Source organism: Chelon labrosus (genome assembly GCF_963514085.1).
Source record: "Chelon labrosus genome assembly, chromosome: 23".
In the NCBI taxonomy this organism is placed as follows: Eukaryota; Metazoa; Chordata; class Actinopteri; order Mugiliformes; family Mugilidae; genus Chelon; species Chelon labrosus.
In genome coordinates, this window is record NC_140356.1 from 270,672 (window position 1) to 282,456 (window position 11,785).

The following is an 11,785-nucleotide window of genomic DNA, read 5'->3' on the forward strand; positions in this document are numbered from 1 at the left end:
TTACTGCCCTCTGCAGGATATGATTATTTCCAAATATCACATACAATTTTAGAATAATCTTAATTTCACTTTACATTTAAATCTTCTTTGTAAAGGCCTTACAAGACATAGGTAGTCTACTTCTCTGTATTAATGCCCCAAACGGAGGACTGTATATCTAAGCTTAAAATATTCTCAAAACTAGCCCTTCAGTCAAAACAGGAAGTGGTAAATGATGGAAGCTATTTTGTTGAACAGTCTGTATTAAAAAAAAAAAAAAAAAAAATCAAATCATCAGAGTACATAGATTTAACAACTCACTATTAGTATATATAATATATATTTGCTTAAGGTGACGGTTCCACACTGGGTACTCTCATGTTGAATGAGTTTGAATGAACTGGAGTTGCGACGGCAAACTCATGCTCTCTCTCTTATTCTCTTTTGACCGGTATTGATTTGACCCTGTTCCTTCGGCCAAATATGTACTTTATACCTAAATGTGCAAAAAGAAACCTCATTTGACATGCGTACTGTAACTTAACCACTTAGTGTGAAAGCAGACAATTGAATGGTGAATTTAAGTTGTTCCATTTGCTTCATATTTGTAAATCTATGCCTCACCAGCCACGAACCTCACCACACGTCACAACTTAGGGCAGCTGTGGCTCAGTAGGTAGAGCAGGTTGTCCACGAACCAGAGGGTTAGCGGTTTGATCCCTGGAATGTGCCACATGCTGAAGTGTCCTTGAGCAAGACATGCTGAATGTGTGAGTGAATATCTATGACTATATAAAAGCAAGGCCATTTACCATTTTACTTTAGAATCACAAATTAAGCATGTCTTTGGACAGTGGGAGAAAGCTGGAGAACCCATGCAGGCACAGGGAGAACATGCAAACTCCACACAGAGAGACACCACTGTGTCACCCTAAATGGCTTGGAACTACCTGAGTTAATCATGTAATACTTTAATATTAAATTTAGAAGTGATTAACTGATCATAGTAAAGTATGAAAATACACTTATTAAACATGCTACAAAGATGCTTATGGATAAAGCATTTATAATACCATTAATATACATTACTAACGTATAGTAGTATTGGCAAATTGGCGCCCCCTGCTGCTGCAGGCGTCCCTGCTTGCTGTGCTGAGAAAGAGAAAGGCGCGGGGACAGTTCACCTCTGGGTCTCTCCCAAATTGAACGGACGGACGGGGGCTCTGAGGTGGTCTCGCCTGGGGCATAATTCAATGTAGAACCGCCACTGGCTACACGTTAGCGCCCTTTGTTAACATTCAGCATAGACTGACGCATGGGTTGAGACCGCGTACGGATCGGATTGGAAAAATGCAAAAGGAATGTCTCAAAATTACGTAAGCGGAAGCAGGAATGAATGTGCGCATTGAATGATCCAAACGCAGATTCAACACTTCACACTTCACACACGGAAAGTAAGGCTTTAGCAAGGCTTTATTTATTATTCTGCAAGCTGAAGAACAGTTTTATTGAAAAATTAGATAGTTTATTTGATTTCATTCTCTGCGTACAGTTGTTGGCTCCTGTTCATGTTTTTAAATCAAAATGTGTTATGGATCAAAACGCTAGTACACAAACCAGATGTAACCTAATGTTTATAGGTGTTTGAGCACAAGTAGGCCAAATGCATCAATTCAGGTGGTGAATGAAAGAACCAGTCATCAATGTAATCTGATCTGATTTTAGCTTAAAACCCGATTCATGCTTGTTTATTTATAAATAAATGCCCCCAATTTTTATTTTTTTGCTCAAGTGCTTCATGCACTGGCATGGATCGGGGCCCAGAGACATTAAGAGTGTACAGGGCCCAGAATTTGGTGCTCTGCCCCTGCTCACACTCACACCTACAGCCAATTTAGAATCACCAATTAACCTAGCATGTCTTGGGAGAACAGGGAGAACATGCAAATTCCAGACAGAAATGCCCATGGATTCGAACCCGGGACCTTCTCGCTATGAGGCATCAGTGCTAAGCACCTCGCCACTGTGCCACCTTTGCTACAACCAAACTAAGATATGATAATCCTTTTTATATCTCCATTTATCCCACAATGGGGATATTTGCAGTGTTGCAGCAGCATACAGTGCACACAAGAAATAGAAAAGTAAACATTAAATAAATACAACAACAACAAAAAGAAAGTACTTTTTTCCCTGTTCTGGAGTCTTAGCTACTGTGTTCAGGCAGGGCAACATTCTTACAAGGTAGGTCAGACAGCCCGGAAAAACAAACCCTGGCATCCAACAGTGTTTATCCCCGAGGCAGGAGATTACGCAATATCTATTCCACCAATAGAAAAATTAGGAGGAATTGTTGCAAGGCAGAGTTTACACTAACATGTTTCTCTCAGTTACACAGTTTAATCAAACTCCATGCTTACCATTCTTGGTTGTTAAAATATTTAGTTGTATAAAGCACATGATGTATTAATACACACAAATATTAATTAAAAACAAATATATCTAGGTTAGATAGATCAATGAAATATATGACAATGACCTTCCTTTTATTAGTCAGGTAAACATTTCTATTATGTATGTAAAGCAAGGATTGTTGTTGCCCACCTGTTTTTACAAACGTAACTGAAGCAGCAGCATCAAATGCACTTGTATAAGTTCAGCTCTCACACACTATTAATACTGTGTATTGGCCCAAACTGCAGGGCGATGGCAGCGTGCAGGAAAAACTTCCAACAGACACACACCAACAATAATAATAACATTTGCCCCAAAAAGCAACATTTTTAAAAAAAATGTAAATGTATTTTAGTGGACGGCTGAATCAAATAATAGACACATACATGAATATTGTAAACTCAAGCTCTTTTAATGACTTGGAAAATTCCTTTTAATTGCATTTCAATTCAAAACAGTAGAAAAAGAAAGAAAAAAATCTTTTTCTTTGTACTGTTTCAGTACTGAACAGTCGTAAACTTAAAGTGCAATTTTAAGTACTTTAAGTACTTTTTCAGAAAAGTATTGATTTCTAAAAAAACAAAACAAAAAAAACCCCAACATGCTTTCATCTGATCTTACATTTTGGTAGTCGTTAGCCGAGCTCTGACGTGTGCATCAGTGTAGTCGGTGTACAAGGAAATCGTGCACTGACAAAAGTTCTGCGTTGTGTGGATTGCAAACTGCAATTAAATGCATTAATTCTTGTAATTAATTAATTGTAAAAGTCCCACAAAACAAAAAAGATCATTTTAAGACCCATTATTTATCAAATGTTACAAACTGATTAAACAGAAATATTTTTTGCATTTATTTGTACTAAGATACTAGGTGAAATTTTAACATCTTAATATTATCTTGATTTTGTATTGATGATGACTTTAGAAACATTTGAAAGTCAGAATAAAATGTGATCTTGTTGTTTGAATGTATGAAGAATAAGCGTAACTGAGGAAAAAACATCTGGCATTTTTCTGAACAGAGAAAATGACATAATGACACTGCGCAGCAGAAAACTAAAGTCACTGAAGCCAGTCAAATAAAGCAGTCACTTCTCCAAGATGGTCCTCCACAGACAGTTACATGTTTGGCTCTGTTAAAAAAACAAAACAAAAAACAGGCGCTGTTATTAATCTCAGAAAGACTCACTTGTTACTCGCACCTTTTTTAAAATTACACTTAAATTCTCCTTACTTTTAGATAACAGATTTGGTAAATGATATATGCTCTATTTTGAAGTATATCACTATCGTTATGTTAAATCATTACTATCCTTCTAATGGTTCTTTGTATTCCCTGCTTTGATGTATCACATACTGATACAATCTTTGATTATGAAAAAGATTATCATATATTATACACGTTATGGCTGACTCTTACTCACCCCATGCATAGTCTTTAGGTGTTCCCCCGTGAGTGACCCGGCAGGTGAACTTTTCTCCAGCCACCGGTGTGAAGGGAGCGTTCTTGGTCAGATGGAAGTGCCAGTCCTGTTTGAAGGCCAGGTCAGTCTGCTTCGCATCAGGGAGTTCTACTTCATCCTTCAGCAGCTCGATGGTGATGTCAGGGGGGTGGAAGTTACTGACATGGCAGATCAGTGTATTTTTCTTCCCAAACTCCCCTGGGTCACGGCTATACACCTGAACCTTGGGTGGAGCTAAGGAAATAAGGAAAGCAAAATTATATAAAAATTTGTATGACATTTTTCAGCCAACTCAAATCCTTGAAAGGAAGCATTCGTCAGTATTGTTTACAAACAGCGGCCTGTAAAGAGAGCAACAACCATATGTGACTGATTCTCAACCTAAAAGCTAACTCCATTGTCTAAAACCCATGAATCCATGTTTATGTTACTGGCACGTTTTTATGCATAGGAAAGATAAATTAAGTAAATTATCAGTGTACAAAATATCCCATGCTTCTTGGCCACATGGCTGACTGAATGATTTTAAGGTTATGAAATATAGTTTTATCACCACCAAGGTCCCTTTGGTTTAGTGTAGAACATAGTCTTCGACCCTCCTACTAAACATACAATGTGAAATCTCAACCTTTTCAATTTGACTTCAATGTATACATAAGAAGAATATGTGTATACACAAAATGAATATGTGTATACAATGCAGAAGAAAATGAAGGTGGCCATTAGAGCAATACAGAAAAACGAAACCAAATCTAAACTGTTGAGGGGATTTCCATTGGATCATAAAACACAACAGAAATGTTTTCTAAAGTTTCTTTTACACTGGGCCCTGGGATTTTCTTTCGCACCGTTATAATAATTTTCTGTATAAATAAAAATCGTTTTGCTTTGCTGTTTATCAAATCCTCACGAATAATACAAATATCACACTTATTTCCATGTGACGACTATCAAAAACATATTCTCGTATTAAACTGTGATGTATTTTACTTTGAGCTATCAAGGATAACAACTTTTTTAATGGAGATAATGTTTTGGATATTCTTCAGTAAAACAGCAATCTTCAGATTATGAGAGTTAAAGCCTAAAATAGTACTTACTGTATTTGGAGTCCACTGAGCAGTAGACTGCTGCCACAGCTGTAAGGAACAAAATAAACTTCATCTTCGATCAGTTTTTCTTTTGTTGTTTTGCGAAGCTCGAATGAGTGTATAAATAAAAACGTCTACGTTCCTTGCTCAGCAAGCTGAAATAAAATGAAAGCTCTAACAGATCAGGATATACAAGCGCTCTAAGACTGCCCACTACATCACACTGGCCAATCATTAATTTCAGAGCGCAGGAAAAACTTCCAAAAGACACATAGCAACAGAGTTACTAATGATCAGGTCATTTACAGTTAACGTATATGCTTCACTAAAAATGGCTCATTTGTAATGCTAATTAAAACAGCTATAATTGGGGATAGCTTTCCTTAAATGGGTCCAGTTTTAATAATTTTGTGTAAGTGAAATGTAATGGGACATGACATAGGCTGTATACATAAGAATATATAAGGAAGCAATAAGACTTATGTCTCACTGAGAGGTAAACACCTGGGTGACCTTTTTTGTGAAATGAATAGCACTTTCTATTCCATAAAGCCATTAAGACACATACTTGTTGCATCTTCATCAGATTTAAGATCTGGTACTTTTCTGCTCTGACCACTTCCCTCAGTACCCACTGTGACTGCCACCAACCTGCCCCTCCCTAAACATCTGATGAAGAGAGAGCTTGGAAGGATAAAGACCAGGAAAGCTGTGGGTCCGGAGGGTGTCAGTACCAGGCTTCTGAAGTCGTATTCTGATCAGATGGATCTTTGAGCATGTCTTACCTTAGCCTGAAAGTTGGGGAAAGTACCACAGCTGTGGAAAACATCCTGTGCAGTACCTGTGCCTACACACCCACACCCCAAAGATCTGAACAGCTACACCCCAGTGGTACTGACATCTCACCTGATCAGCTCATTGATAGATCCACTACAGTTTATCTATCACGCCAGCATTGGAGTGGATGACACCATCACCTTTGCCCACGCTGTAGGAAAGGGCCGTTACTGCAGGTCTTTCCTCCCTGCTCCTGTGAGGCTGTACAACCAAGCCTGCCTCCAGTAGACCACACACACACACTGGACATTGGACTCTTACCTATGCTTAATATAGCTAATAAAATATAATTTTCAGAATATGACTTGTTAAGGTTTGTGATGAAAAAAAAATATACAACATAATTTTAAGACCCATTTATTTAGTAGAAGGTATAGACAAATATCTTAAATAAAAAATCAAAAATATAGAAGACACTTCTGGCAAGTCCAGAGTGAATATCCAAGTCATGTGTGATTAATCTGACCATTCACCATTTCAGCCCCTCATTTAGTTCCACAAAGCTGTTAAAATCCTTAAATCTACAAAAGGGGAGCTTGCACACGGAAACAAATGTTACAAACTGATTAAGCAGAAACATTTTTGGCTTTATACACACAAACTCATTGTGTAAGGCAAGCAATCAAATCAAACAAGCACAATGTTGAATCACGAGTCAGTAAATGGGAAGCAGCCCTTGCATTTATTCGTACTAAAATACTAGGTGGAATTTTAACATCTCAGTATTATCTTGATTTTGTATTGATGATGGTTTTTGTAATAGAAACATTTGAAAGTCAGGATAAAATGTGATCTTGTTGTTTGAATGTATGAAGAATAAGCGTAACTGAGGAAAAAACATCTGGCATTTTTCTGAACAGAGAAAATGACATAATGACACTGCGCAGCAGAAAACTAAAGTCACTGAAGCCAGTCAAATAAAGCAGTCACTTCTCCAAGATGGTCCTCCACAGACAGTTACATGTTTGGCTCTGTTAAAAAAACAAAACAAAAAACAGATGCTGTTATTAATCTCAGAAAGACTTATGATGCAATATTTGCACTTGTTACTCGCACCTTTTTTAAAATTACACTTAAATTCTCCTTACTTTTAGATAACAGATTTGGTAAATGATATATGCTCTATTTTGAAGTATATCACTATCGTTATGTTAAATCATTACTATCCTTCTAATGGTTCTTTGTATTCCCTGCTTTGATGTATCACATACTGATACAATCTTTGATTATGAAAAAGATTATCATATATTATACACGTTATGGCTGACTCTTACTCACCCCATGCATAGTCTTTAGGTGTTCCCCCGTGAGTGACCCGGCAGGTGAACTTTTCTCCAGCCACCGGTGTGAAGGGAGCGTTCTTGGTCAGATGGAAGTGCCAGTCCTGTTTGAAGGCCAGGTCAGTCTGCTTCGCATTAGGGAGTTCTACTTCATCCTTCAGCAGCTCGATGGTGATGTCAGGGGGGTGGAAGTTACTGACATGGCAGATCAGTGTATTTTCCTTCCCAAACTCTCCTGGGTCACGGCTATACACCTGAACCTTGGGTGGAGCTAAGGAAATAAGGAAAGCGAAATTATGTAAAATCTTCATGAACCACTTTTTTCAGCCAACTCAACTGAGTGCTTCCTGAAAGGAAACATTAAACATTCATCTGTATATCAAATAGCATTTGTGACTGATCCTCTACCTAAAAGCTGACTCCATTGTCTGAAACCCACAAACCCATGTTTATGTTAAAGACACACATTATATTTTTATAAATGTTTAGTATAAGGCATGCATAGGAAAGACACATTAAGTAAATTATCAGTGCACAAAATATCCCATGCTTCCATACTGGTCCCACGGCTGACTGAATGATTTTAGTGGTATGACGTATTGTTTTACACACTGTTTTACTTTTAAAAGACCCAAGGTCCTTTTGAAATTATCTTCACCTTTTCAATTTGACTTCAAAGTATACATAAGACGCATGGTCAGACAAAGAAGCTCATTCAGTGACAGGCTGTTGACAGTGCAGATGAAAATGGAGGTGGCTGTTCTGGCATTACAGAAAATCGAAACCAAATCTAAACTGTTGAGGGGATTTCCACTGGATCACAAAACACAACAGAAATGTTTTCTAATGTTTCTTTTACACTGGGCCCTGGGATTTTCTTTTGCCCCACTGCTGAAATAATAATTTACTATATAAAAAAAAATAGTTTTGCTTTGCCGTTTATCAAATCCGTACAAATAATCCAAATAATACACTTTTCTTCGTATGATGACTATCGCAAACATATTCTCGAATTAAACTGCGATGTATTTTACTTTGAGTCATTAAGGATAAAGACTTGGAGATCATGTTTCCGATATTCTTCAGCAAAACAGCAATCTTTAGATTATGAGAAGTAAATCCTAAAATATTACTTACTGTATTTGGAGTCCACTGAGCAGTACACTGCTGCCACAGCAGTAAGAAACAAAATAAACTTCATCTTGGATCAGCGTTTCTTTTGTTGTTTTGCGAAGCTCGAATGAGTGTACAAATAAAAACGTCTACGTTCCTTGTAGGACGAGCTGAAATAAAGTGAAAGCTGGAGCAGATCAGGATATGTAAGCGCTCTAAGACTGCCCACTATATCACACTGGCCAATCATCTATTTCTGTCATGCTGTTACCAGGTAAAAATGAACCAAATAGGTTTGGTTCATTGTGGACAGCGAAGGGTAATGGAAAGTCCCTAAATATCCATACAGACCTTTTTCTGTGGCGATACTAAACGGCGCCCACTGAAAGAACGCGTTATCTTACAATTTATGTCTTATCTTATATTTTTTTTAAGGTTTTAGCAATTATTTATTTGTAAAGTTTTTTCGAACCGCCACACGGTACATACAGAAAGTATTTAAATTTCTATTTTTTCTCTATATATTTTCAAATTTGTATTGTGTTTTTTGATAATTCCCCTGTTGAAGTCGTTATTGTTTTTGTAGGCATATATGTTGCCAAATTCCGTGCTACTCCGACAAGGAAATTTCCCATACATGGGATTAATAACAGACATTAATAAACATGTCTTACGTCTTATGTCTTCACACCTCACACCTCGCATTTGTCTTATCAATGGAGTGTTTCAGTGCATTGTCAAACAATTGGGAAGCTGGTCAGAATGGAGGGAAATATAGATGGTGCTAAATACAGGGATTAAACATGTTTTAGTCTGCCAGTGATTTGAGACTGGACAGAGGTTCACTTTCCAGCAGGACAAAGACTGTTAGTGCTGGAATGGCATAGTCGAGGTCCAGACCTCAATCCAACTGAGAAACTATAGTCAGACTTGAAGATTGCTGTTCACCAGCAGAAGCCATCCAACTTGAAAGAGCTGGCACACTTTTGACTTGAAGAGTGGGCAAAAATATTAGTGGCCAGATGTGGCAAGCTCATAGAGCAGGGGCATTCAACTAAAACTGAAAGTGTCCAGTTAGAGAAAATTTCTTGAAGCAAGGATCCAGAAGACCTTAATATCTAACTATTTAGTGTGATATATATTTAAGTAGCCTAGTAGTTGTATCAACATCTGCATGTCATCAATACCTGTCAAATCAAATGACTACAGTAGGATTCTAAACTTTTTTGACAATGTTTGTTATGACGTAACAGAGAACTGAACATATTCTGTATGTATGACTGCAGATATGTATAATGTTTTCTCAGTAACTAAATAAAATTGAGCAGAATTTCAAAACGAGAGAAAATAAATGAAATGTGAAAATTGTGTTGCAATGTTTAGATAAAGTGCTTAACTTTCGGAAAATAAAATAAAGAGAGAAAAATCTTGAATTTTTCAATTTCTGTTTCACATCTTGAATCAACACAGACTTAGCCAATTATACAGATGATGAATCAGAAAAACTATGTCCGTTTCTCTCCCGTTCTCCGTCTCACCTGTGTTTTTCACTGCGGTCAGGTGAGCTGTGGTTCGAAGTCAGTTAAGTCATACATTTATCTTGCACTTCTACTTTTGTATCTACGGTAGAGGTGCGGGGAGGGGCCAGATTGCATGTCAATAAAAACTTTTTATTCGGTGGATTCTGGTTCACGTTTGAAAACGTTAAAACCTATGCTGTCTTTCACATTATCCCTGATTATCACTGTACAATATTTCAAGTAATTTTACCTTACAAATTTAAAGAAAACTAATGACAGAGTCATTCAACCAAAGTGTCCTGACAGTTCAATTCTTCATATTCAGTCATAAAATCCTTTTTTTCATAGGTTTGCTAAACTATTGTCATGATTCTTGTTCACAATGACCCTGACTATCACTGTGCAATAATTTTACCATATAAATTTGAAGAAAAATACTGTCAAAGTCACTCAAACTATCTCAAAGCATTCTGAACCAGATAACTTACTTACATTCAAACTGTCATAATTTTTTTCTTTAATAACTATACATAAATGAAGTCATATGGACAATGCCTCTGAGAGGCTTTTTACAGTGTATTGACTTGATTCTTCTTAACAGCAATCCTGCCCTCAAGTCATTGTACAGTTTTGAAGAAAAAGTTAAATTCACACCAACATGCTTTTTCTTTTTCAAATATTCTCTGTGATATTGCAAAGTATTGAAGAAAAAAAGTATCGTTTTCCTTTTTTAAGAAGGTAAATATAAAGATAAATAAAAAGATCAAATTAGAATATTAACCAGATGTTAGCACCAAGTCAATACAAATAATAATGGAAATATTAGAAGATTAAGTGTTATCAAATGTAACCTTTAAATATCACAGTGATAAAAAAGAATATTAATAATTTAAACAACAAGGCTAAATTTTGTTCTTGCAATCTGTTTTTTTTTTTTTTTTTTTTTGTCAATGTAGGAGACTGCGGAGTCTTCAGGCCAGGACCAGCAGACTCAAGGACAGCTTCATCCACCAGGCTGTCAGGAAGCTCAATTCCTTACATGCTCTGCCCCCCTCTCCCCGTTCTGCTCCCCCCACACACACTGACCTAGGACTCTGACTCTGAAATAATAATTATAATTATTATTATTATTATTATTATTATTTGTGGGGGAAAACACACAACAAAACACACACACACGCACACACACACACACACCAGTGGTTACCCAATGCTCTAACATCTACTCAGAGTCAAGATAAATAAAGATAAATGGACACCATGTCTCATCAAACTTCCCCTGTGATCCATATAGTGTGTATCTCAGCTTTTCGTTTAAAAAAAAACAAAAACAAAACATGACATCACAAGTCCATCTACCAAAGGGGGTTGGTTACTCTTCCAATGCAAAAGAATAAGTTGTGCTAGGAGGGAGGAATAGGCTATACTACTTAGATGAGGTTTTCGTAAAGGAAGTCCCTCTACAGGAATACCAAAGATTCCAATAAAAGGACAGGGAACGCCTGAAATTGCTCTCTTTACCATATCTTTGGGACGACTTCCTTTTGGAGCATCAGCTGTGTTTCTCACTTTACGCACGGATTCACACCATGAAACAGGAACTGAGCTCATTCACGTATGATTATCATCAGTGGATAATAATAATAATAATAATAATAATAATAATTACACTAATAATGCTCGGCTAAAGCCGATCTTCAGCATCTGAGTCACAACAGTGTGTGAGTGATAGACCGATTTACCACCCTTAAAAACAGACAGCATTCTTTGATGCTTCCACCCACCAAGTAACTTGCAATTGTAGCCATTCTTTTTTCTTAATGCTGTAAACATTCTGCTACTGTGCAAACCTTTGTTTATTGTTCTACTGTATTAAAAAAAAACTGACTGATAATAAATACTAATAAATAACTACTAATAACTAATGAATAATTTCTCAGTGTTTGCTAGCTGTTTGTGAAATTTTGTGCTCGCGCGCTCGTTTGCTCACATTCTGTGCATCTCCTTGGGGCTAAGCCCCCTGGGTCCTTAAAACCTAGTGACGCCTCT

General features: G+C 37.0%; 2 protein-coding genes across 2 annotated transcripts; both read right to left on the reverse strand.

Moving 5' to 3' along the window:
• Positions 1 to 2,836: 2,836 nt before the first annotated feature.
• LOC311508577 (beta-2-microglobulin-like) lies at positions 2,837 to 5,153 on the reverse strand. Its single transcript, XM_084573400.1, has 3 exons — positions 4,996 to 5,153; positions 3,857 to 4,129; positions 2,837 to 3,565 (listed from the first exon to the last, which is right to left on the reverse strand). The coding sequence occupies exons 1-3, from the start codon at positions 5,057 to 5,059 to the stop codon at positions 3,552 to 3,554; spliced, it is 351 nt and encodes a 116-aa protein (XP_084429526.1). The 5' UTR covers positions 5,060 to 5,153; the 3' UTR covers positions 2,837 to 3,551.
• Positions 5,154 to 6,164: 1,011 nt separating this feature from the next.
• LOC311508722 (beta-2-microglobulin-like) lies at positions 6,165 to 8,400 on the reverse strand. The gene is made up of 3 exons (XM_084573652.1): positions 8,241 to 8,400; positions 7,102 to 7,374; positions 6,165 to 6,794 (listed from the first exon to the last, which is right to left on the reverse strand). Exons 1-3 carry the CDS (start codon positions 8,302 to 8,304, stop codon positions 6,781 to 6,783), a joined length of 351 nt encoding a protein of 116 aa, XP_084429778.1. The 5' UTR covers positions 8,305 to 8,400; the 3' UTR covers positions 6,165 to 6,780.
• Between the last annotated feature and the right edge of the window lie 3,385 nt (positions 8,401 to 11,785).